At 43.1% G+C, this 27,188-nt stretch overlaps 2 protein-coding genes across 2 annotated transcripts in view; both read right to left on the reverse strand.

Moving 5' to 3' along the window:
• LOC122934762 (gastrula zinc finger protein XlCGF57.1-like) overlaps positions 1-27,188 on the reverse strand; it is a 956,305-nt gene that overhangs the window by 927,268 nt on the left and 1,849 nt on the right. The window contains exons 2-4 of the mRNA XM_044290454.1: positions 22,982-23,092; positions 22,708-22,875; positions 22,503-22,626 (exon numbers count right to left, since the gene is read on the reverse strand). Of these exons, the coding sequence (XP_044146389.1) occupies positions 22,503-22,626; positions 22,708-22,875; positions 22,982-23,092 (403 nt within the window). The remainder of the gene's footprint in view (positions 1-22,502; positions 22,627-22,707; positions 22,876-22,981; positions 23,093-27,188) is intronic.
• Positions 13,402-22,490, reverse strand: LOC122934822 (gastrula zinc finger protein XlCGF17.1-like). Its single transcript, XM_044290526.1, has 3 exons — positions 22,299-22,490; positions 19,786-19,843; positions 13,402-15,363 (listed from the first exon to the last, which is right to left on the reverse strand). The coding sequence occupies exon 3, from the start codon at positions 15,350-15,352 to the stop codon at positions 14,420-14,422; it is 933 nt and encodes a 310-aa protein (XP_044146461.1). The 5' UTR covers positions 15,353-15,363; positions 19,786-19,843; positions 22,299-22,490; the 3' UTR covers positions 13,402-14,419.

The following is a 27,188-nucleotide window of genomic DNA, read 5'->3' on the forward strand; positions in this document are numbered from 1 at the left end:
CCCTGCTGGATCCCCGTTACAAAGACAATGTGCCGTCCTTAATTCCCTCACTGGAGCGTGATAGGAAGATGCGCGACTACAGACGCACGTTGGTAGACGCTCTCCTGAGAGCATTCTCGACTGATGCCGGGGGATAAGTGGAAGCACAACTCGAAGGCAGGGGAGGAGGAAGAGGTCGCCAACGCAGCTGTGTCAGCGCCAGCACCTCAGAAGGCAGGGTTAGCATGGCCGACATGTGGAAAAACTTTGTCACCTCGCCGCAACAACCGGCCCCAACTGCTGATATGGAGCGTGTTAGCAGGAGGCAGCATTTGAACAACATGGTGGAACAGTACCTGTGCACACGCCTACACGTACTGACTGATGGTTCTGCCCAATTCAACTTCTGGGTCTCCAAATTGTCCACATGGCCTGAGCTTGCCCTGTATGCCTTGAAGGTGCTGGCCTACCCTGCAGCCAGTGTACTCTCTGAACGTGTATTTAGCACGGCAGGAGGTGTCATTACAGACAGACGCAGCCGTCTGTCCACAGCCAACGTGGACAAGCTCACGTTCATTAAAATGAACCAGGCCTGGATCCCACAAGACTTGTCAGTACCTTGTGCAGAATAGAGATTTATACCACCATCAAACATACAAGTCAAGTGCAATGATTCTTTTTTTTTTTTGTTATTTGTCCCAATATATTGCCGGCTACCTACCCCAATAAAAAAAAAAAAAAAAAAAAAAAACATCTACCTCCTCCTCCTCCATTGCTGCCGCCACCTACAACACCACATTCACTGCCTCCTCAACCTCTGACTCCATATCCACCTCCTTCTCTGAGTTGCAGGTTAATAATTTGTAATTTTTACTTATTTTATTTCATTTTAAGTTATTTCCCTATCCACATTTGTTTGCAGAGCAGTTGCCATGCTCTTAAGCACATTTTACTGCCTTTTACATCCCTCTAGCCTTTTCAAGGACTATTTTAGAGCCATTTTAATTAAAAAAGTGCCAATTTTAGTGCCCTAAATTGAAAAAAAATCTTATTTTCAATTGTCGGGTGACATTTTACCATTTTTGGCATATACAAACCCCTGCTGTGCTTGGGTGACAGGGGCCTAAATCTCTCAAAATCCTCTGTTCTATTGCTGGGTGACATGAACCCCCTTTTTCCGTGAATGAACCCCTGCTGTACCTGGGTGACAGGGGCCTAAATCTCTCAAAATCCTCTGTTGTATTGCTGGGTGACATGAACCCCCTTTTTCCGTGAATGAACCCCTGCTCTGCATTGCTGACAGGGAACTAAATTTAGTGAAACCATCTGTTACTGATCGGAAGATGCGCGACTACAAGCGCACGCTGCTGGTGGCATTCCCACCTGACAGCGGGGGCACAGTGGAGGCACAAGGCGAAGGCAGAGGAGGAGGAAGAGGTCGCCAACGCAGCTGGGGCACCGCCTGCACCTGAGAAGGCAGGGTTAGCATGGCCAAAATGTGGAAAAGCTGTGTCAGCCTTGGAGGTGCTGACCTGCCCTGCAGCCAGTGTATAGTGTGAACGTGTGTTTAGCACGGCAGAGAGCATTATCACAGGCCACAGCCAATGTGGACAAGATTACGTTTATTAAAATGAACCAGGCATGGATCCCACAGGACTTGTCCGTACCTTGTGCAGAATAGACATTTATACCAGCCTCAACCATCCATTCTTGTACTCAAGTGCACTTATTCTTTGTTTTATTTTGTTATATGTCCCAATATTTTGGGGGATACCCCAATTTAAAAATAAAAAATAACACAAATCAGTGTTGGCTACCTATTCTTCCTTCGCCGCCGCTTCCACCTACACTGCTACGTCAACCTACACCGCCACATCCACAGCCTCCTCAACCTCCTACTCCTAGATCCAGATTGTTATTTTTAATTTTTCTGGATTTTATGTTATTTTAAGTCATTTCCCTATCCACATTTGTTTGCAGAACAGTTGTCATGCTCTTAAGCACATTTTGATGCCTTTTGCAGCCCTCTAGCCCTTTCCAGGACTATTTTAGAGCCATTTTAGTGCCCAAAAGTTGGGGTCCCCATTGACTTCAATGGGGTTCGGGTTCGGGGTCAAGTTCGGGTCCCGAACCCGAACTTTTTTTTCAAGTTCGGCCGAACCTGCCGAACCCGAACATCCAGGTGTCTGCTCAACTCTATCCGTGACCATTGTGGCCACTGACTTTTCTTTAACAGAAGGGTAATAACTATGTGTACATGTACAAATCACCAGAACTGGAAAGACCAAAAATCTGGTTTCAAGTAACAGATAACTTTTTTTAAACTAGATACACTAACTAGAAATGATCATTTACAGCAACAATCGATGAGTAAAAGTGTGCCATTGTGTTTGGCACAACTAATTTAGTGCTGTGATTCAGATGCTGGTAAACTTCTGGGTCATGGAGTTAATGAACAGAAAGGTGATTAGATGAGCAAGCACTCAATTTTACACACTGTTTATAGAAGAAAAAGGGGATAATCAGCATAAGTATACTGTCTGATGGGGAGGGGTTGATAACATACACAGACGTCCATGTTACCCTCCTCCTGGGCCCATGTCCAGGTGCACATGTCTATGTCTCTTTTTCTTCAGTCGGTTGGCAGGTGCCCCACTAGACCTTTCTCCTTCTCCACGCTAGTCAACATCATAGCTGGTTGAAGAGGTGGGAGGGCTGCTTTATCCTGGAATATCTCAGGTTGTGTAGCATCTAAAGTTGTAATTCAGGTCTTGTTTTAAAACTGACAATCTAAGCTTTAACTAATTCCCGACCGCTCATTGACTATAAACATCCTAGGAGGTCGGGTTTATCTCTGAATGGACGTTCTGGAACGTTTTTTCAGAGATGTCAGCTGCACGCTAATCCTGCAGCTGCCGAATGGGGGGCCTGCCGTCAGTGACAGCAGGGCACCCCAGAGAGAAGGCAGGGACAATTCCTGGGTGCGCCTGCCTTCTAGATCGCTGTATACACAACACCGCGTCCGTAACAATTGGCTCTACAAAAATATCACACGGTCTACCCCATCAAGTGAAAGGTGTAAAAAACTAAACAAATAAAAATTATGCCAAAACATTTTTTGGGGGTCAGCTCACCTCACAAAAAACATATCATAAAAAAGTCATATGTACCCCAAAATGTTAGCAATAAAAACGTCACCTCGTCCCGAAAATATATGGCTCTCAGAAAATGGCAACACAAAAAAAAGAATTTTTTTGCTAAAAATGTTTTTATTGTGTGAAACGTAAAAAAAAAAAAAAAAAATAGACATATTTGGTATAGTTGCGTCCGTAATGACCGGATCAATAAAAATATCACATGATCCAGCCCATCAAGTGAACCGTGTACAATTTTTTTTTTATAAATTACACCAAGCAGCTTTTTTTGTGACCACCTCCTAAAAATGAAATAAAAAGATGCCAATAAAAACTACAGCCTGTCTCGCACAAAAAAAGCCCAGCTCATTCAACAAAAAATAAAAAAAGTTATTGCTCTTAAAAACCATGACAGAAAATTCCATGCTAGAAAATCCAGATGCCGCTCCCTGGCGTATACCCAAATAACAATTTACGACCACAATTTGGGTGTTACTGTATTCAGGAGAAAGTGGGTAGCAAATTGGGGGGGATATTCTCCTGTTATCTTTTGTGAAAAAGAAAGTTTGGGCCTAAATCACCATTTTCTTGTAAAAAAAAAAATGTAATTATTCACACCCAAGTATTAAAAATACTGTGAAACAGCTGCTGAGAAAAGTGCTTGCGACACCCCTTAAAAAATACTTGGGTGGTGTAGTAAACATAATGTGGTCACTTTTTGGGGGTTTTCATTGTAGGGTTAACTCAGGGTCTCTTCAAATGCAAAATGGTGTCCAAAGACTATTCCAGCAAAGTCTGTCCTCCAAAAACCATATGGTGCTCCTTGCCTTCTGTGCCCTGTCGTGTGCCCAAACAGCGGTAAACGACCACATATGGGGCGTTTTTGCAAACTGCAGAATCAAGGTAATAAATATTGAGATTTGTTTTGTTGTTAACCATTGATGTGTTCCAGGAAAGCATTTATTAAAATAGAAAATCTCCAAAAAAAGTGACATTTTGAAATTTCGCCTCTATTTTGCTTTAATTCCTGTGGAATACCTAAAGGGTTAACAACATTTCTAAAACCAGTTTTGAATAGATTGAGGGGTGTTATTTTTAAAATGGGGTCATTTATGGGTTGGTTCTATTATGTAGGCCCCACAAAGTGACTTCAGAACTGAACTGGTCCTTAAAAAAGTGGACTTTGGAAAATTTCTTAAAAATTAAAAAAATTGCTTCTAAAATTCTAAACCTTCTAACGTCCTAAAAAAAGAAAATTACATTATTAAAATGATGTCAACATAAAGTAGACATATGGGGAATGTTAATTAATAAATCAATTTATTCAAAAATAAAGGTAAAACATATTGACTCAAATTTACCATTAACTCCTTAATGACTCAGGATGAGAATGCTCATTCTAAATGGCCAATACTTTGCGCCCCAGGACGAGCATTCTTGTCCTGCGGTCCTTCCTTCCTCCCATGTGCACTGCTGCGATCAGCAGCATGGATCCGGCTGTTACTGACAGCCGAATCCGTGCTGCATCTACCAGCATCGGTGATAACGCCGATGCCGGTGGATTAGACCTCTTTCACACGGGCGTTGTGGGAAAATGTGCGAGTGCGTTGCGGGAACACGCACAATTTTTCCACGAGAGTGCAAAACATTGTAAAAACATTTGGTACCCAAACTTCTTCACAGAAGTTCGGGCTTGGGATCGGTGTTCTCTAGATTGTATTATTTTCCCTTATAACATGGTCATTTCTATGGGGCCTGCGTTACGTGAAAAATGCACAAAATAGAGCATGCTGCGATTTTCACGCAACGCATAAGTGATGCGTGAAAATCACCGCTCATGTGAACAGCCCCATAGAAATGAATAGGTCGGGATTCAGTGCGGGTGCAATGCGTTCAACTCACGCACCGCATCCGTGCGGAGTCCATTTCCCAAAATTAAGTTGAAAAAAATAGGGAAAAAAATAAAAGTAGACATATTAAGTATCGCTGCATCCGTATTGACCAGCTCTATAAAAGTATCACATGATCGAAACCCTGACATGAACACCATAAAAAAAAAAAATTAAAACTGTGCTAAAAAAAAACCATTTCTAAATCATTAACATTCCTTACATCACTATAAGTGCAACATCAAGCGATTAAAAAAGGCATATGCCCCATAAAATTGTACCAATCTAACCATCGCCTCATCCCACAAAAAATGAGCCCCTACCTAAGACAATCGCCTAAAAAATAACTATGGCTCAGACTATAGAGAAACTAAAACATGATTTTTTTTATTTCAAAAATGCTTTTATTCTGTTAAATGTAAAAAAAATACAAAAGTAGAAATATTAGGTATGGTCGCATCCGTAACAACCTGCTCTATAAAAATAGCACATGACCTAACCCCTCAGAAGAACACCGTAAAAATTTTAATAAAATGTGTGCCAAAAAAGCTATTTTTTGTCACCTTACATTACAAAAAGTGTAATACCAAACGATCAAAAAGTCATACGCACTCTAAAATAGTACTAATCAAACCGTCATCTCATCCCACAAAAAAATTAGACTCTACCTAAGACAATCGCATTAAAAATAAAAAAACTAGGTCTCTTAGAATATGGAGACACTAAAACATTATTTTTTTTAATTAAAAAATGCTGTTATTGTGTAAAACTTGAATAAATAAAAAAGTATACATATTAGGTATGCGCACCCTAAAATAGTACCAATCAAACAGTCATCTCATACCGAAGAAAATGAGCCCCTACATAAGACAGTCGCCCAAAAAACTAAAAACTATGGCTATCAGAATATGGAGACACAAACAAAAATCTTTTTTTTCAAAAATGCTTTATTATGTAAAACTGAAACAACCAAAAAATTGTATTTGGTATTGTCGCATCCATAACAACCTGCTCTATAAAAGTAGCACAAGATTTAGCCTGTCAGATGAACATTGTAAATAACAAAAACGGTGCCAAAACAGCAATTTTTTGTTACCTTGCCTCACAAAAAGTGTAATATAGAGCAACCAAAAATCATATGTACCCTAAAATAGTACCAACAAAACTGCCACCTCATCCCGTAGTTTCCAAAATAGGGTCATTTTTTTGGGAGTTTCTACTCTAAGGCCTCTTTCACACGGGCGTCATGTTTTTTGCCCGGATAAGAGGCGGGTGCGTTGCGGGAAAATGTGCAATTTTCAGCGCGAGTGCAAAACATTGTAATGCGTTTTGCACTCGCGTGAGAAAAAACGGCATGTTTGGTACCCAAACCCGAACTTCTAGGTGCTGTGTAGATTGTATTATTTTCCCTTATAACATGGTTATAAGGGAGAATAATAGCATTCTTAATACAGAATGCATAGTACAATAGCGCTGGAGGGGTTAAAAAAATAAAAAATAATTTAACTCACCTTAATCCACTTGTTCGCGCAGCCCGGCTTCTCTTCTGTCTTCTTTTTTGCTGTGTGCAGGAAAAGGACCTGTGGTGACGTCACTCCGGTCATCACATGGTCCATCACATGATCCATCACCATGGTAAAAGATCATGTGATTGACCATGTGATGACCGGAGTGACGTCACCACAGGTCCTTTTCTTGCACAGCAAAAAAGAAGACAGAAGAGAAGCCGGGCTGCGCGAGCAAGTGGATGAGGTGAGTAAAATTATTATTATTATTTTTTAACCCCTCCAGCGCTATTCTACTATGCATTCTGTATTAAGAATGCTATTATTTTCCCTTATAACCATGTTATAAGGGAAAATAATAATGATCGGGTCTCCATCCAGATCGTCTCCTAGCAACCGTGCGTGAAAATCGCACCGCATCCGCACTTGCTTGCGATTTTCACACAGCCCCATTCGCTTCAATGTGATAAACGCACAATATAGAGCATGCTGCGATTTTCACCCAATGCATTAGTGATGCGTGAAAATCACCGCTCATGTGCACAGCCCCATAGAAATGAATGGGCCAGGATTCAGTACGGGTGCAATGCGTTCACCTCACGCATTGCACCCACGTGGAAAACTCGCCGTGTGAAAGGGGCCTAAGGGTCCATGGCAGCTTAAAATTATGCCAGTTAAAACTGCCTTCCAAAAACCATATGGCTTTCCTTCTGCGCCCTGCCGTGTGCCCGTACAGCAGTTTACGACCACATATGAGGTGATTCTGTAAACTACAGAATCAGGGCAATAAATATTGAGTTTTGTTTGGCTGTTAACCCTTGCTTTGTTAGTGTAAAAAATGGATTAAAATGGAAAATCTGCCAAAAAATTATGATTACACTTACCGGTAATCGGATTTTCCTTACCCCACGACAGCACCACTGAGAGATGGCTCCGCCTCCATGGACAGGAAACCTGTAGCATAAAAAAGGTGGAGCCACTCTCCCACTTCAGTGGGTTTACAGAGTATGAGAGGGACTCCCCTTTTGGTTAATACAATATATATATTTTTATTTATTTATTTTTTGCGATAGTAAGCTAAAGAAATTAGCTCTCAAATCCACCTAGCGATGGTACTCTTAGAGGCAGCATTACCTTTCCTAGCCCCAGCGTACAAGACCAATAAAGATGAGGATTTTCTCCAGTCCTTGTTTTTTTCTAGGTACTGGATCAGGCACCTTCAATCTAGAAGATTCCATTTTTCTTCATCCTCATTCTTTGGGTATGGAAAAAAAACTGGGAGAACTATCTCCTGTAATCTGTTGGTCTTAGAAGGGACTTTAGGAATACATTTTGGGTCTGGCCTTAATACTACCCTATCCTCGCGTATGGTCATAAATGGGGCATTAATAGACAGGGCCTGAATCTCGCTAATTCTTCGCGCAGAAGTAAGAGCTATCAAAATAACCAACTTTAGAGTGAGAATTTTTATAGAACTATCCTCGATAGGCTCAAATGGATGACTAAGCAAAGCTTTTAACACTAAATTCAAGTCCCGGGGGGAAATCTAGGTCCCTTAACCGTAGCAACCCTATACACTGCCCTGAAAAACCTGACTATCCAGGGATCCATGGCCAGACTTCTACCACTTAATCCTGAGAGGGCCAAAACCTGAACCTTCAGAGTGCTCTTTGCTAAACCTAAAGATAACCCTCGTTGTAAAAACTCCAACACCTGTCTAGTAGAAATTTTTTCGGGCCAAACATTGGTGTCAAGACCTGCAAAGGATAAGAATCTTTTCCATATTCTAGCATAAATAGTGTTAGTCACTATTTTCCTGCTTTTAAGTATGGTAGAAACCAGAGCCTCAGAAAACCCCTCCTTGATTAAGTGCGCCCTTTCAATCTCCATGCCGTAAGATGTAAGGCATCTCGGGAAGAACCCATGGTTCTACCACTGACATGGACCTGAGAAGAGAGAACCATGCCCTCTTTGGCCAAAAAGGGGCGATCACTATCATGTCTGATTTCTCCTCTCTTATTTTCCTGAGAACCCTGGGAAGGAGCTGAAGCGGGGGAAAGGCATATCCTAGATGAAATTTCCATTCTAGGAGGAAAGCATCCACCCCAAACGGGGATTCGTAAGGGCTGAGAGAGCAAAATTTCTCCACCTGCCTGTTCTCCCTGGTGGTGAAAAGATCTATTACCGGGTTTCCCCATAACTCCAAAATCTTCGCAAATACTAAGGGATCTAGGGACCCCTCTCCTTGTCTCAAGCGATGGCGGCTTAAAAAGTCGGCCTGGATATTCCCTTTCCCTTTTATATGCAGAGCAGATATGTGTGTTAATTGGACCCTTATTTCCGAGAATATTAATTCTGTTTCCCTCATTAAAGATCGGGATTTGGTACCTCCTTGACGGTTCAGGTATGACACCACCGTTCTGTTGTCTGACATAATCCTGACATGCTGGTGTTGTATCTCTGGAAGGGCTGCTCTTAAGGCTAATGCCACTGCTCTTAATTCCTTCCTGTTGGAGGAGAATTGTCTCTGCAACGGGGAACAACTTTTCTGCCTTAACTGACCCTGGAAATGTGCCCCCCACCCCCATGGGCTGGCATCTATCGTAATAATTACAAGATCTGGGTAATTCCACGGGATACCCTGGTCCAAATTCTTTACCTCCAACCACCAGTTGAGGGAGATAAGAGTCCTCCTGCAGAGATTCATCTGGGAGTCCAAGGTAATCCCCTTTCGTCTTGTTATCTCCAATATCTCCTCTTGCAACTGTCTTGAATGAAACTGTGCCCATTGTACTGCTGGAATACAAGCTGTCATTAACCCTAGTAGGGACATGGCCTTCCAGACAGACATACTTGGATTTTCCTGAGCTCTCTGGGCTTCGTTCCGAACTTTCTCTATTTTTTTCTAATGAAAGAAAAGTCCTCTGTTGCAAGGAGTCCAGCTGCAACCCCAAAAATGTCTGGCTTGTGCTGGGTTTTAACCTGGATTTCTTTACATTGATTATCCATCCCAGATGCTCCAGAATCTGAATCACTCTCTGAACGGAATTCTGACACTTCTCCCGTGACTTCGCTATAATCAAGAAGTCGTCTAGATAAGGCAGGAAAAGAATATCTTCCTTGCGAATAAATGAGGCCACTTCTGCCATCACCTTGGTAAAGGTTCTTGGTGCACTCGACAGCCCGAAAGGCATAGACTGAAACTGTAGGTGTCTGGTTCTTTTGTTCTCGACTACCGCCACCCTTAGAAATCTTTGGAAGGAAGGATGCATCGGGATATGCAGATACGCGTCTTTCAAATCTAATACCGCCATGAAACATCCCTGAAAAACTAAATGAATTGCAGACTTTATGGTCTCCATCTTGAATTTCTTTATGACTAGAGACTTGTTTAATTGTCTTAAATTTATATTCGTCCGAAAGGAGCCGTCTGTTTTTTTTCACTAAGAACAGAGTCAAGTAGAAGCCTTTCCCCCCTCTGCTTTTGGCACCGGTATTAACACTCTTTTGTCTATCAGCTGATCCACTTCCTTTGACAATTTTTCGAATTTTCTTGTAACCACAAACCTTTGTGGACAATGTCCTTTGAACTGCAGTTTTAAGCCCTCTGTCATAATATCTCTCACCCAACTTCCTGCGATTTTCTTCCATCAGAAAGAAATAATTTTAGTCTCCCTCCTACCTGCAACCTGGCGTCATTTTTTGGACAACTTGTCCTTCTGGGAGGAGGAATTCCCGAACATGAAGCCCCTACCCCCTGACCCCCTCAGCCTGGGAAACTGATCTCTGTCCCCCGACTGCCTCTTTCCCTGAAACCTAGGTGCATTACGAAAGGGACGTCTGTAGGGTCTAAACTGTGAGAAAGAGGATTCTTGTGGCATTCTCTTTTTTCTGTCAGCTGCCTTTTCTAGGAGGGCATCAAGTTCTGGGCCAAACAGGAACTGTCCCTGACAGGGAATACTGCACAAGCGCTGTTTGGAAGCCATGTCTCCTCCCCTCCAGTTCTTCAGCCATAGGGCTCTACGGGCCGAAATGGAAGCAGACCTGGACGACAATCAAACCGCCTCAACCGAAGCGTCGGATAAAAAATCTGCCGCTTTTTGTAAGGTCGGCAACGAAGTCGGAATCTGATCCCTAGGGCATTTATCTCTTAACTGCCCCTCTAGCCTTTCAAGCCAAATGGCCAAAGACCTGGCTGTAACTGTTGCTGCAATGTTGGGTCTGAAGGAAGCTGTAGATGCCTCCCATGTATTTTTGAGACAAGAGTCAATTTTTTTTATCTAGTGGGTCCTTTAAAAACCCCATATCCTCATATGGTAAGGAAGATCTTCTGGAAACTTTAGATATGGCTACGTCCAATCTAGGCGCCTTATCCCACAATGTAGTGGCCTCCTCCTCAAAGGGGTATTTTCTCTTAAAATTTTTACTTACAAAAGCCTCTGTCTGGTTTCTTCCATTCCTTTCTATTAGAGCTGATATACTTTTATGTAAAGGAAAACATCTTTTCTTTTCCCGCAATCCCTCAAAGACTGTGTCTGCCATAGATCTGTCTTCTTTGACGTCCTCTAGCTCTAGAGTAGCCCTAATAGTTTTAAGTAGTTTTTCCGTATCCGTTACTGGAAACAGGATTTTTTTCTCATTCTCCTCTTCTGAAAAGGACGAATCCTCAGACCTTTCATCCTTATCCTCTTCACTAATGCCTAAAGATTCCACATCTGAATCTGTTCTTTCCACTGATTTATTAGGCTTTTTAGACGTTTTAAGGGATTCCTTAACCTCCGATTTAATCAATGCTCTAATATCCTTCATGAAATTCGGGGATTCCTCTGCCAGTGTCCACTCGATACATTCCTGGCATAATTTTTTAGAATATGACGAAGACAAGGGGCATTTACATAATGCACACTCTTAGTTTTCCTTTTTGATACACATTTTTTAGGTGCCATCTAAGGAACAAATAGTAGATACGAAGAACACATATCAATATCCTCATAAACCATTGTATCTTACCCCCTCAGAAGCTCCTTATACCGGCATCTGTTTTTCATACTCCACTTCTTCCGACCTCTTGTCCTCCTCCATGATATTCCTAGAGGCATAGAGGTTAAGATTCAATATGAAGCAGGGAACAGCACCTCTCCTTGGAGAGTTCCACATGTTCCCTGGGAGCCGCCGTGCCAGAAACCATCTGGGGTTCTCACCCGTTGTCGATCCGGTTGTTGAACAAGCGCTTCCACTGAAAGGGGAATAAACTGATAGCCCAGAGTTAGAAAAAACTATCCACAGCAGACCTCAATGGTGTCTTCAACTCTGAGAACGCTGTACAGCCTGCTCATTCTTTTATTTCCGGTCACCTGACCGGAACTTGCCTGTGGAACACACGTTTCACCTGACGTCATTCCTGCGACTTCCGGTTTCCGCTCCGGCGCGCTCCACTGCTCCTGCGCCGACAGTCTGCAGCCCACACGTGCGCGCCCAGAACAACTGCCCTCTGGCGTGTTCCCTATCAGCTGCTCTCCTGCTCTGCGGCTCCCACACGTTCTCACTCTTTTGAGGGACCGGTGTCCTCAGCCTCCAGATGAAGAATTGGCCCAGACCAACCCCCATCCTTAAAGAAAAAAGACCCGGCACCCGGTCTCAGGCTGGTAAGACCCATGACTCTCTAGGCTTTCCTAGGATTTCCAAGCCATGGGCCCCTAGAAGGAAAAAACTACAAGTCTCCTGCTCCAGGGACAGGAAACCTCACTGAGGTGGGAGAGTGGCTCCACCTTTTTTATGCTACAGGTTTCCTGTCCATGGAGGCGGAGCCACCTCTCAGTGGTGCTGTCGTGGGGGAGGGGAAAAAGTAAAATTCTCAAATTTCAACTCCATTTTCCTTTTTTTTCTTGTGTAACACCTAAAGGGTTAACAAAGTTTGTAAAATCAGTTTTGAATACCTTGAGGGGTGTAGTTTCTAAAATATGGTAAATTTTTTGGAGTTTCTACTCTAGGGGTGCATCAGGGGGTCTTCAAATGTGACATGGCAGCTTAAAATTATCCCAGTGAAATCTGCGTTCCGAAAACCATCTGGCGTTCCTTTCCTTCTGCGCAATGCTGCGTGCCCGTACAGCACTTTATGGGGTGTTTCTGTACATATGGGGTGTTTCTGTAAACTACACAATCAGGGCAATAAATATTGAGTTTTGTTTGGCTGTTAACCCTTGCTTTGTTAGTGGAATTTTTTTTATTAAAATGGAAAACTGCCAAAAAAGTGAAATTCTAAAATTTCATCTCCATTTTTCATTTATTCTTGAGGAACACCTAAAGGGTTAACAAAGTTTGTAAAATCAGTTTTGAACAGCTTGAGGGGTGTAGTTTCTAAAATGGAGTCATTTTGGGTGGTTTCTATTATGTAAGCCTCACAAAGTGACTTCATAAATGAACTGGTCCTTAAAAAATGGGTTTTGGAAATTTTCAGAAAAATTTCAAGATTTGCTTCTAAACTTCTAAGCCTTCTAACATCCCCAAAAAATAAAATTGCATTCACAAAATGATCCAAACATGAAGTAGACATATGGAGAATGTAAAGTAATAAAACATTTTTTAATTATTACTATCTATTATAAAAGTAGAGAAATGTAAATTTGCTAATTTTTAAAAATTTGGGGTAAATTTAGTATTTTTTTATACATAAAAATGAAATTTTTTAACTCAATTTTACCACTGTCATAAAATACAATATGTGACGAGAAAACAATTTCAGAATGGCCTGTATAAGTAAAAGCGTTTTAAAGTTATCACCAAAGAAAGTGACACATGTCAGATTTGCTAAAAATGGCCTGGTCCTTAAGGTGAAAAATGGCCCGGTCCTTAAGGTGTTGACATGAAGTACAATGTGTCACGAGAAAACAAAATCTGAATGGCTTGGATAAGTAAAACCGTTCCAAAGTTATTACCACATAAAGTGACACATGTCAGATTTGCTAAATTAGGCTAGGTCAGGAAGGGGGTAAATGGCCCACTCTGGAAGTGGTTAAGTAAGACCAGGATTACCACCTGCCCCACATCGGAACGTATAGACTTTAGAAAACATCTATTGAGTGAGAGCTGAAGGTATATGCAGCTTTCACTGGGACCTGTTTCTAAAGGCCTTGGACCATGGTCTTGTTTAAAGCATAGATTGTCATCTCTAAATAAAGAAGACAGTCTAGCTCACCATCCTTCTCATGGATAGTCCCAAAGTGCATAAAAGGCTTTGGAGGAATGGACCAAACACGTTAAATCCAGCGCTGCACGGGAGCCTTATGAAATCTCTTTTTTTTTCATGTGATAAAACATCAACATACCTATACAGAAGTCGTTTACACATTTCAGACCCAACAGTCTTTACTTATAGCATAGTCCTCTATGAGATCACCTTAAAACACCTGTGTTATGGTTTGACAGGTGTGCTGCCCCAGTCAAACTCTTCAACTGCCACTGTCCTTGGAGCAGGTAGCCAATTATGCTATGAGTAAGGACCATTGGGTCTGAAACATGTTAACTACTTCTATTCTGATCTGTCAGATGTTTTCTTGCATGGAATAAAGAGATTTTACCTAGATCTCTGTGCAGTGCTGAATTTCTCTTCACATCACTGTCAGCCTTAAATCAAGACCTGACAAGACATAGCTTGCATCTATAATTGCTTCACAGACTGAGATCTTGCCATCTGTTGTAAGAATGTATGAGTTGCATTATGTCTTGTACTTCTGACCAATAGTGGCTTCTCTTCAGTGTGAGTTCTCTCATGTGTAGCAAAACTTGATTTGTGACAAAAACACTTTCCACATTCAGGACATGAATATGGTTTCTCCCCTGTGTGAGTTCTCAGATGTTCTACAAGAGCTGATTTCACAGTAAAATATTTACTACATTCTGGGCACATAAATGGTTACTCCCCTGTGTGAGTTCTCTGATGTTTAACAAGATGTGATTTCTGACTAAAATACTTTCCACAATCAAGACATGAAAATGGTTTCTCCCCTGTGTGAGTTCTCTTATGTGTAACAAGATGTGATTTCTGACTAAAATACTTTCCACAATCAATACATGAAAATGGTTTCTCCCCTGTGTGAGTTCTCTGATGTGTAACAAGATCTGATTTCTGAATAAAACATTTCCCACATTCAGGACATAAATGTGGCTTCTCCCCTTTGTGAGCTCGCTGATGTCTATGAAGATCTGAACTCTGACTAAAACACTTCCCACATTCAGGACATGAAAATGGTTTCTCGCCTGTGTGAGTTCTCTGATGTGTAACAAGATCTGATTTCTGACTAAAACATTTCCCACATTCAGGACATAAATGTGGCTTCTCCCCTGTGTGAGCTCGCTGATGTCTATGAAGATCTGAATTCTGACTAAAGCATTTCCCACATTCTAAACACAAAAATGACATTTCCCGTAAGTGGATTCTTAGATGGTACAAAAGATTAGATTTTCGACTAAAACATTTCCCACATTCTGAACATAAAAATGGTCTCTCCCCTGTGTGAATTCTCTGATGTCCATCCAGAATGAATTTACTGGTAAAAGATTTTCCACATTCTGAGCATGAAAATGACCTTTTATCTCTTTGATTTTTCTCATGTAAGGAAAGATTAGATTTCCTTTTAAAATGTTTCCCACGTTTCTGTTTAGTTCTTGTTTTGCCAATTAGTGATTGTCTAGATGAAGGTTTCTTGTGACCAGCGGTATCGGAGGAGAGATTTTCACTGTGAAGGACTGAGGGTACATTAGGAGTCATAGAATTATCTTGTGTGATATTGTTATCTTCTACTTCATGACAGGAAGGTAAATGGAGATGCTTATGGTATACTGTCATCCTGTCTTCACCTGGAAAATAAAACAAAATGTTCTTACTTTCAAAAAACAAATTACATTTATATTAATCAGTCAAGCTTTCTTGAGACAATAGCAAGCTAGGAAACATAAAGTAAATAGGAGAAATTAATGAAACCGGTGCTAGTGGCAACCAATCCCATTCTAACTATATATTTTTTTTTTTCTTACATAAACCTATCCTTTTCCATTCTCAGCTTCTGTATCTTCTAAACCCCTTTGCTGCCAACCTATTCTGTGCATTTAGGATGAATAATTTTTTTCAGTGTTGCATTCCACATTTATTTTGGCAGTCTTAGGGCGCATTCCACTTACAAATTAATTTTCATGAACTCTTTCTGGGTGGGAATGTGAAAAAAACAACAGCAATTTAACCTCTGATTAAGGCATTAGAAAATTTGCACTGTTTACCGTATGACACAAAAATGTGTTACCTTCATTCTGCAGGTTAATATGATTATGGTTTTCCCAAATTTGTACAGTTATGTTATGTACTTATCTGCCTGCGCCTCTGTGGAAATCTCCGCCTCACTATGGCATCATCACCAGCATCGTTTGGTTACCAACCCATATGGCTCTGGGGCTAGTTGGCCTATCAGGGAGCAGGGAAGCTGGACCAATTGGGCTCTGATATTTATCATCTGCTTCTGACTAGTCCTGTTTGACTTCCGTTTCCCCTCTAGGTAAGATCCTGTGCACTTATTCAGTTTAGGGACCGTCGACCAGTTGGGGGATGCCGTTTAAGGCAGATTGTCCAAGGACGTAAGGAAAGTGGTGCAGGTGAAGTTTAAGGATGCACTGTTTCCTACCTTATGTGACAGATTCACATGCCAAACCAAATTCTCTCTGTGGCATTTTCCTTTCTGGCATGGATCCAATGTGGGCCTTGGTAAACCAAATGCATGGTCTCAAACAACTGCTACAGCACCTTGCAAAAAGGGTCCAACATCACGAATCTACTAGGTCTCCACCCATTGTAATAGTTCCCTCACAGCTCCAAGTACATAAAGTTAAATTGTCTTGTCACTTCACAGGTGATAGGAAGCGGTTTGAACTCACTCCTTGGGCCCCGACTTCTTTGATTAAATCCTTGCAGCTATTTTTGTGCTTCGCTAGCTATTGCCATAAGTTCATCAAACTTTTTATGTTACATTGAAACCTCTTACTGATATGACTAAGAAGGGGGTGGATCTTCTTCATTGGCAGCCAAAGGAAATATTAGCTCTTGAATCTCTAAAAAGATGTTTCATGAAAGCTCCTGTTTTGGTCCTGCCTGATCTGACTAGACCAATTGTGGTGAAGGTCAATGCCTCTGAGGTGGGGCTGAGAGCCATGCTTTTTTGTCTTAGACCATGTGGGGGGGTTTTTATTGCAAATTTTCCCTGACAGAGAGTGGGCTCCTTGACACCAAGTGGACCTTTGAAGACTGGAATCACTTTCAGGAGGAAACTATACATCAAGTAACGGTCCTTAACCAACCACAGGAATTTGACATTTTTAGAATCAGCTCAATGTTTTAATCCCAGACAGGCTCTATGGGCATAATGTTTCACCCAATAATTTTGTGATCACTTTCAGGACAGGGTCTAGGAATATTAAGGCAGATGCCTTCCTATTTCAACTATCACCACTGATCTGGCCTCTGAGATCAGGTCTAACCAAGATCTGGCCAATGAGGACAGGCCTGAAAATAAATTGTTTGCCCACAGTTCACAGGAGATTGGTGTCAGGGACTTCTAAAATGGTTCCTGTGTACCCCGAAATGTGTGTTGAATAAATGGTATATCAATCATCTAGTTTTGTGTCAACAAGCTATCAGTACTAAAGTGAGACATCAGCAGTCAACTTCCCCTTCCTGTGCATTGTATCCACTGCACAGGCAGCTTGGCTTCTGCCTCTGGGGTTCCATACAGTATCAGCTGCACCAACCTCTTCTGTTCTGCACTGAAGTTGTGCCCCGGCTTGCACAACAAAAACAGGTGAGCAAAATATACACCCTATTGAGGGTTTCTGCACTTTTACATACTCACATTAGCACCTTTTCTCTTTGGCTACTTTTTGCTGTTACTCCTAGAGGCTTAGCTCTCTGCAGCTGCCGTGCCTTCTGCACTTTGATTGACAGAGCCAGGTAGTGAAAACATGATAACTCCTGGTCATGTCAAAGAGCATAGGGCGCAGCAGTTGCACAGAGAGATGAACCCCTAGGTGAACACATCCTACTGGTCATTTGCCTATTTTCAAAAGAACTTGGTCCAGCAAAATTGTTTTTTTTCCATTCTGACATTAATTCTCTGGGTCTGACCTGGCCTATCTGACTTCTATTTTCCTTCTAGTTCAGGTCCCAATCACTTATCCAGGTTAAGGACCGTCGACCAGTTGGGGGCCACCGTTTAGGGTGGACTGTCCAAGTAGGTAGGGTTATTTGAGTTTAGTCAGAGAAAACACTTTACGCTTATCTACTGAAAAATGAATATTCACTATATCGCACTATTTCAAGTAGTACTCATAAAATACTTCCCGTACAAATGGCTGTGACTCCAGCTGATGTGATTGTCACTTGTTATGGCCACCATGACTAACCTTTAGCAGCAATCCACACATTGAGAGGGCTAAAAGTGTATGTTTAGTCACTTCAGGAGAACATACAGCATTTCCACTGGCTGCATTTCCATTAGTAAAGACCTGATGGGTTCAATATTGTCCAAAGTGTTTTTCTTTTAACTCTTTTGCTGCCAGGGGTGTTTGGACATTTTTCATCCCTATAAGCCAGGATAATTTGCCAGGATAAATATAGAAATAAACATATAATTCTAAATAAAATATAAAATCATACTAACCCCACATTCATATTTTCTTAAAGCAGACTCCTGGCACACTGTCAAAATGCCACTCAGCTCATCATACACACAGACACCTTAATGGAACTTTCAATATGTAATTTTCATAGAAATTCCATAAAAGTTGGTATTAAGGGGTAAAAGTGTGGCCCATGCAAAACAATATATGCACCACACCTCCTGAAAATAAATGTTCACTATATACACAAATCACCGAAAATCAAGAGGCTGCAAACTATTTTTTTTTAACAAGGTCCAATGACTAAAAACGATCATTTACAGCAACAGTCAATAGACGAAAATGTCCTTTCTGACTAAAGAAAATAATTTTATATATATTTTAAATATATTAGATATTCCTCACTGCTGATGTCATCATCGCTATTACTGTAGCATGTAATGTGCATCGCTAGAGAGGTGTTTTATATATATTACTCAATGAATTGAGGATGGACGGGATATTGTGTTTGTAGTGTGTTAGGTGCTGTTCTCCAGATGCTGGTAAACTTCTGGGCCATGGAGTCAATGAATAGCCTAGGTTGGAGCAGAGAGATGATTAGATGAGAAAGCACTCTTTTTTACAATTCTTTCTAGAAAGAAAAAGTATTAGAGAGAAGGTATTTTTTTGACTGATGGCAGAGGGGGTTGATACCATGCACAGAAATCCATGTTGCCCTCCTCCTGTGCCCATGTACAATTGTATAGGGAAAGAGAATCTAAGTCTCGCCTTCTGCAGCCTGTTGGCAAGTCCCCCTCTTTACCCATCTCCTTCATCACGCTTGCCAACATAACAGCTGGCTTAAGAGGTGGGAGGGGTGCTTTATCCTGGAATATCTCGGGCTTTGTAGCAGCTAGAGATGTAATCCAGGTCTTGTTTTTAAGCCGACAATCTAAGCTTAAAACAAGACCAGGATCGCTATCTGCTTAACATCAGGATATATAGTCCTTAGAGATTGTCTTGTGAAAGAGAGCTGTAGGTATATACACCTTTCACTGGGACTACAGATGAGCGAAGTATTAAACAATTTGATCTGGCTGCTTCGCCGAATAAAAAAAATAAAATAAAGCTTTGTAGAGGATTATTTCATCAAAAAGCACATTTCTTTGTAGGTAGTGGGTGCAATGACAGAGAACAGCGATTGTGGCGCTCCCGTCATTGTATCCCTCAGATGCAGAGGCGTAGCTGATCGTGGCATCTGACAGTAATAGCAGAGTGAAAAATATTTTTTTTTATGAATAAATCATACTTACCTCCAGTGTGGAAAAAATACAATATATATTACCTATGAAGGTACCCAGAAAGTAAGTCATATGCAAAGCACGCTTGAATTTATTTCTCCCAAGCATCATGGACATCACAGTCACGCTCCACTCATTAGCTGCTTCTCCTCTTGTCTGCTCACCTACAATATGGATCCCACTAAATCTGGTTATGAACTTACATCTGTGTCTGTAATTCTCTCCGGTATACCATTGCACCAAACTATTAGGAGGCATCCGAGTGAACTCGAGGGCAGCTTTACACTCTCCCTAAAAGGACACTGACAGCAGTCAACCAAGATTTATGAAAGGCTCTTACCATTCACAGACACTGATGCAGGTTTTTCAAGTCCACTCGTCGTTCCATCTGAACTTTCCTGCAGAGATTCAATGTTAAAGACAAGAGAAAAAAGAAAAAGGAACCTGCATTTATCTTATATCCAGGTGAAGATCCACTGCTGCTGGGGGAGGTCAGTAGATGGAGCGTACAGTATACTCCACTGCTGCTGGGGGAGGTCAGTAGATGGAGCGTACAGTATACTCCACTGCTGCTGGGGGAGGTCAGTAGACGGAGCGTACAGTATACTCCACTGCTGCTGGGGGAGGTCAGTAGATGGAGAGTACAGTATACTCCACTGCTGCTGGGGGGGGTCAGTAGACGGAGCGTACAGTATACTCCACTGCTGCTGGGGGAGGTCAGTAGATGGAGCGTACAGTATACTCCACTGCTGCTGGGGGAGGTCAGTAGATGGAGCGTACAGTATACTCCACTGCTGCTGGGGGGGTCAGTAGACGGAGCGTACAGTATACTCCACTGCTGCTGGGAGAGGTCAGTAGACGGAGCGTACAGTATACTCCACTGCTGCTGGGGGAGGTCAGTAGACGGAGAGTACAGTATACTCCACTGCTGCTGGGGGAGGTCAGTAGATGGAGAGTACAGTATACTGCACTGCTGCTGGAGGAGGTCAGTAGACGGAGAGTACAGTATACTCCACTGCTGCTGGGGGGAGGTCAGTAGACGGAGAGTACAGTATACTCCACTGCTGCTGGGGGAGGTCAGTAGACGGAGAGTACAGTATACTCCACTGCTGCTGGGGGAGGTCAGTAGACGGAGAGTACAGTATACTCCACTGCTGCTGGGGGAGGTCAGTAGACGGAGCGTACAGTATACTCCACTGCTGCTGGGGGAGGTCAGTAGATGGAGAGTACAGTATACTCCACTGCTGCTGGGGGAGGTCAGTAGATGGAGAGTACAGTATACTGCACTGCTGCTGGAGGAGGTCAGTAGACGGAGAGTACAGTATACTCCACTGCTGCTGGGGGGAGGTCAGTAGACGGAGAGTACAGTATACTCCACTGCTGCTGGGGAGGTCAGTAGACGGAGAGTACAGTATACTCCACTGCTGCTGGGGGAGGTCAGTAGACGGAGAGTACAGTATACTCCACTGCTGCTGGGGGAGGTCAGTAGACGGAGCGTACAGTATACTCCACTGCTGCTGGGGGAGGTCAGTAGATGGAGAGTACAGTATACTCCACTGCTGCTGGGGGAGGTCAGTAGATGGAGCGTACAGTATACTCCACTGCTGCTGGGGGAGGTCAGTAGACGGAGAGTACAGTATACTCCACTGCTGCTGGGGGAGGTCAGTAGATGGAGAGTACAGTATACTCCACTGCTGCTGGGGGAGGTCAGTAGATGGAGAGTACAGTATACTCCACTGCTGCTGGGGAGGTCAGTAGATGGAGAGTACAGTATACTCCACTGCTGCTGGGGGAGGTCAGTAGACGGAGAGTACAGTATACTCCACTGCTGCTGGGGGAGGTCAGTAGATGGAGAGTACAGTATACTCCACTGCTGCTGGGGGAGGTCAGTAGACGGAGAGTACAGTATACTCCACAGCTGCTGGGGGAGGTCAGTAGATGGAGAGTACAGTATACTCCACTGCTGCTGGGGGAGGTCAGTAGACGGATAGTACAGTATACTCCACTGCTGCTGGGGGAGGTCAGTAGACGGAGAGTACAGTATACTCCACTGATGCTGGGGGAGGTCAGTAGATGGAGAGTACAGTATACTCCACTGCTGCTGGGGGAGGTCAGTAGATGGAGCGTACAGTATACTCCACTGCTGCTGGGGGAGGTCAGTAGACGGAGCGTACAGTATACTCCACTATTGCTGGGGGAGGTCAGTAGACGGAGAGTACAGTATACTCCACTGCTGCTGGAGGAGGTCAGTAGATGGAGAGTACAGTATACTCCACTGCTGCTGGGGGAGGTCAGTAGACTGAGAGTACAGTATACTCCACTGCTGCTGGGGGAGGTCAGTAGATGGAGAGTACAGTATACTCCACTGCTGCTGGGGGAGGTCAGTAGATGGAGAGTACAGTATACTCCACTGCTGCTGGGAGAGGTCAGTAGATGGAGCGTACAGTATACTCCACTGCTGCTGGGGGGAGGTCAGTAGACGGAGAGTACAGTATACTCCACTGCTGCTGGGGGAGGTCAGTAGATGGAGAGTACAGTATACTCCACTGCTGCTGGGGGAGGTCAGTAGACAGAGTACAGTATACTCCACTGCTGCTGGGGGAGGTCAGTAGACGGAGAGTACAGTATACTCCACTGCTGCTGGGGGAGGTCAGTAGATGGAGAGTACAGTATACTCCACTGCTGCTGGGGGAGGTCAGTAGACGGAGCGTACAGTATACTCCACTGCTGCTGGGGGAGGTCAGTAGATGGAGCGTACAGTATGCTCCACTGCTGCTGGGGGAGGTCAGTACAAAGCTCCATTACATCAGTCTATAGAGGATTTGTAGAAACCTCAGCTTCAGCTTCATCTACCTGACGATCCAGTGGGACATTTGGTTTCTCCTCTGGACAGTCCTTGGAATACAGAGGACTGGGACATCTCTCTGGTGGATTTCTCTGACTGGATCCATCTATAGGAAATACACACAGTGACTGAATACATTGTCTATATGTGATGGGGGAATCTGACCCTCAAAACTGTTCTCTGCTCTACAGTCATGGAAGGTCTCCTCTTACCCGGTGATGTGAGGGACTGGTAGTTCTCCATCATGATGTTCTTGTACAGATCCTTGTGTTCTTCTAAATACTCCCACTCCTCCATGGAGAAATAGACAGCGACATCCTGACACCTTATAGGAACCTGACAACACAAGGATAGTCATTACCAGACCCCTCCCTTGGCGTTATTGTATAATGTCCCAGCATTCCCAGCAGCGCTCACCTCTCCGCTCAGCAGCTCAGTGATCCTGGTGGTAAGTTCTAGGATCTTCTGCTCATGTATCAGGGAATGAGGTGGAGGCTCGGTGATGGGGCTCTGGGTCCTGCTCCGTCCTCCTGACACACAGGGTGTCACACACTCACCAGATGACTTCTTCACTACTGTGTAATCCTGTGTATGGGGAGACGCCGATCACTACAGAGATTCTAAGAATCCTTCACCTTTCCAGTCATTTCCCTGCTTTATTACTAGAGATAATATCATGCGAGACTCTCACCTCTCCAGTTATCAAGGAGATGATCTCCAGGGTGAGGTCTAATATCCTCGTAGCCATGTGGTCTCCTTCCTTCTCCATCCTCGGTGGGTCATTGATGGAAAGAACCATCATCTTTAAACAAAAAAAGAGTCCTGCACGTAAGAAACCGGTGGGAATCAAGAAGGATTGAGAGCAAAGTCACATTTGGATTAAAGTGGATCATTTCCTCTGACAAGAACAGATATACACAAAACACAACTCTGATGTGAACAAGCCCTTAAGTAACACTGTGCTGTAAGAGTATTTTACATACTTTAGTATTGATTGGTTCTGTCCTCTTTAATTATTGTATCACCTTCTATATTCTTTGTAATCTAGTGAGTTATGGAAGGTCAGATAACAAATACAAACTCCCCACTGAGCTGTGAAGGTCACATTCCAGAGGGGGTAACTTATTGGAGGTCAGTACTCCACACTGGACGTCTTTAGGATGTGGGGCTTAAAGGTATAAAGCTTTATGCACAAAGGCAAAAAATGGATCTCCTTTGAGAACATCATCCAGATATCATGTTGTAGGTCAATATCTGTTTATTGTATTCCCATGAGGCCCCCCCTACAGGTCAGGTGATTGATTACTATTTACCTTTTTTTATTCTGTGTGTGATTTGCCTGTTTTTTCCATATATATATATATACAGTCGTGGCCAAAAGTTTTGAGAATTACATAAATATTGAAAATTGGAAAAGTTGCTGCTTAGGTTTTTATAATAGCAATTTGCATATACTCCAGAATGTTATGAAGAGTGATCAGATGAATTGCATAGTCCTTCTTTGCCATGAAAATTAACTTAATCCCCAACAAACCTTTCCACTGCATTTCATTGCTGTCATTAAAGGACCTGCTGAGATCATTTCAGTAATCGTCTTGGTAACTCAGGTGAGAATGTTGACGAGCACAAGGCTGGAGATCATTATGTCAGGCTGATTGGGTTAAAATGGCAGACTCGACCTGTTAAAAGGAGGGTGATGCTTGAAATCATTGTTCTTCCATTGTTAACCATGGTGACCTGCAAAGAAACGCGTGCAGCCATCATTGCGTTGCATAAAAATGGCTTCACAGGCAAAGATATTGTGGCTACTAAGATTGCACCTCAATCAACAATTTATAGGATCATCAAGAACTTCAAGGAAAAAGGTTCAATTCTTGTTAAGAAGGCTTCAGGGCGTCCAAGAAAGTCCAGCAAGTGCCAGGATCGTCTCCTAAAGAGGATTCAGCTGCGGGATCGGAGTGCCACCAGTGCAGAGCTTGCTCAGGAATGGCAGCAGGCAGGTGTGAGCGCATCTGCACGCACAGTGAGGCGAAGACTTTTGGAAGCTGGCCTGGTGTCAAGAAGGGCAGCAAAGAAGCCACTTCTCTCAAAAAAAAAACATCAGGGACAGATTGAGCTTCTTCAGAAAATATGGTGAATAGACTGCTGAGGACTGGGGCAAAGTCATATTCTCAGATGAAGCCTCTTTCCGATTGTTTGGGGCATCAGGAAAAAGGCTTGTCTGGAGAAGAAAAGGTGAGCGCTACCATCAGTCCTGTGTCATGCCAACAGTAAAGCATCCTGAGACCATTCATGTCTGGGGTTGCTTCTCATCCAAGGGAGTGGGCTCACTCACAATTTTGGCCAAAAACCCAGCCATGAATAAAGAATGGCACCAAAACACCCTCCAACAGCAACTTCTTCCAACAATCCAACAACAGTTTGGTGAAGAACGATGCATTTTCCAGCACGATGGAGCACCGTGCCATAAGGCAAAAGTGATAACTAAGTGGCTCGGGGACCAAAACGTTGATATTTTGGGTCTATGGCCTGGAAACTCCCCAGATCTTAATCCCATTGAGAACTTGTAGTCAATCCTCAAGAGGCGGGTGGATAAACAAAAACCAACAAATTCTGACAAACTCCAAGAAGTGATTATGAAAGAATGGGTTGCTATCAGTCAGGAATTGGCCCAGAAGTTGATTGAGAGCATGCCCAGTCGAATTGCAGAGGTCCTGAAAAGGAAGGGCCAACACTGCAAATACTGACTCTTTGCATAAATGTCATGTAATTGTCGATAAAAGCCTTTGAAACGTATGAAGTGCGTGTAATTATATTTCACTACATCACAGAAACAACTGAAACAAAGATCTAAAAGCAGTTTAGCAGCAAACTTTGTGAAGACTAATATTTGTGTCATTCTCAAAACTTTTGGCCACGACTGTATACATACACTGAACAAAAATATAAACCCAACACTTTCGGTTTTGCTCCCATTTTGCATGAGCTGAACTCAAAGATCTGAAACATTTTCTACATACACAAAGAACCATTACTCTCCAATATTGTTCACTAATCTGTCTATATCTGTGTCAGTGAGCACTTCTCCTTTGCCGAGATAATCCATCCCACCTCACAGATGTGGCATATCAAGGTGCTGATTAGACAGCATGAATATTGTACACTCTGAAATGTGCACAGTTTTGTCTTACTGGAAGAGGGGTCAGAAAACCAGTCAGTATCTGGTGTGGCCACCATTTGCCTCATGCAGTGCAACACATCTCCGTCGCATAGAGTAGATCAGGTTGTTGATTGTGGCCTGTGGAATGCTGGTCCACTCCTCTTCTGTGCGAAGTTGCAGAATATTGGCAGGAACTGGAACACGCTGTCGTATACGCCGATCCAGAGCATCCCAAACATGCTCAATGGGTGACATGTCCGGTGAGTATGCTGGCCATGCAAGAACTGGGATGTTTCCAGCTTGCAGGAATTGTGTACAGATCCTTGCAATATGGGGCCGTGCATTATCATGCTGCATCATAAGGTGATGGTCGTGGATAAACGGCAGGACAATGGGCCTCAGGATCTCCTCACGGGATCTCTGTGCATTCAAAATGCCATCAATAAAAGGCACCTGTGTTCGTTGTCCATAATATACGCCTGCCCATACCATAACCCCATCGACACCATGGGCCACTCGAGCCACAACGTTGACAACGCCACACACGCTGCCTGCCATCCGTGAACAGAACGCCTCTCCAACGTGCCAGACGCCATTGAATGTGAGCATTTGCCCACTCAAGTCGGTTACAAAGACGAACTGCAGTCAGGTCCAGACTCCGATGAGGACGACGAGCAGATAAGTTTCCCTGAGATGGTTTCTGACAGTTTGTGCAAACATTTTTTGGTTATGCAAACCAATTGTTGCTGCAGCCGTCCGGGTGGCTGGTCTCAGACAATCATGGAGGTGAACATGCTGGATGTGGAGGTCCTGGGCTGGTGTGGTTACACATGGTCTGCAATTGTAAGGCTGGTTGGATGTACTGCCAAATTCTCTTAAACGCCTTTGGGGACGGCTTATGGTAGAGAAATGAACATTCATTGCACGGGAAACCGCTCTGGTAGACATTCCTGCAGTCAGCACGCCAATTGCACGCTCCCTCAAACGTTGCGACATCTGTGGCATTGTGCTGTGTGATTAAACTGTGCACATTTCAGAGTGGCCTTTTATTGTGGGCAGTCTAAGGACCACCTGTGCAATATTCATGCCGTCTAATCAGCACCTTGATCTGCCACACCTGTGAGGTGGGATGGATTATCTCGGCAAAGGAGAAGTGCTCGCTAACACAGTACTAGACAGATTTGTGAACAATATTTGAGAGTAATGGGTCTTTGTGTATGTAGAAAATGTTTCAGATCTTTGAGTTCAGCTCATGCAAAATGGGAGCAAAACCGAAAGTGTTGGGTTTATTTTTTTGTTCAGTGTATATATATATTCACACTTTGTAAATATTTGTTGTCACTTAGCCTGTGTCGCCCGTCTATTGATTCTCAAATTATCAAATTCACATTAAATCAAACACAATGGTGGACATTACTCACTAGTGGCATCCCCATAACCCAGTCTTGATCCCCCTGTGCTGGAGTAACATGCACCTACTTTATTAGGAGGCAGACGCGAGGGACTAACGTAGACTTCAGCTATAACCTGCAGCAGATTCCGGTATAAGTTATACAGTAAATCTGGCAGACTGTGAGACTCCGCCCCTCTGCTAAGTACCGCCCCTTTTGTTGTCACTTCAGAAATCTGGAGAGAAACTCAAAAAGTAGCAAATTATGGCACAAATACGGTGCTCATAACATCTACACATTAATAGATGCCCCCAATAATTTATAGTTTGCATTATTATGGACTTCGT

This window comes from Bufo gargarizans, chromosome 4 (genome assembly GCF_014858855.1).
Source record: "Bufo gargarizans isolate SCDJY-AF-19 chromosome 4, ASM1485885v1, whole genome shotgun sequence".
NCBI lineage: Eukaryota > Metazoa > Chordata > Amphibia > Anura > Bufonidae > Bufo > Bufo gargarizans.

Excerpts from the sequence above, each read along its gene's own strand:
- LOC122934822 (XM_044290526.1), bottom strand. The coding sequence starts at position 15,352 with ATGACAGTATACCATAAGCATCTCCATTTACCTTCCTGTCATGAAGTA.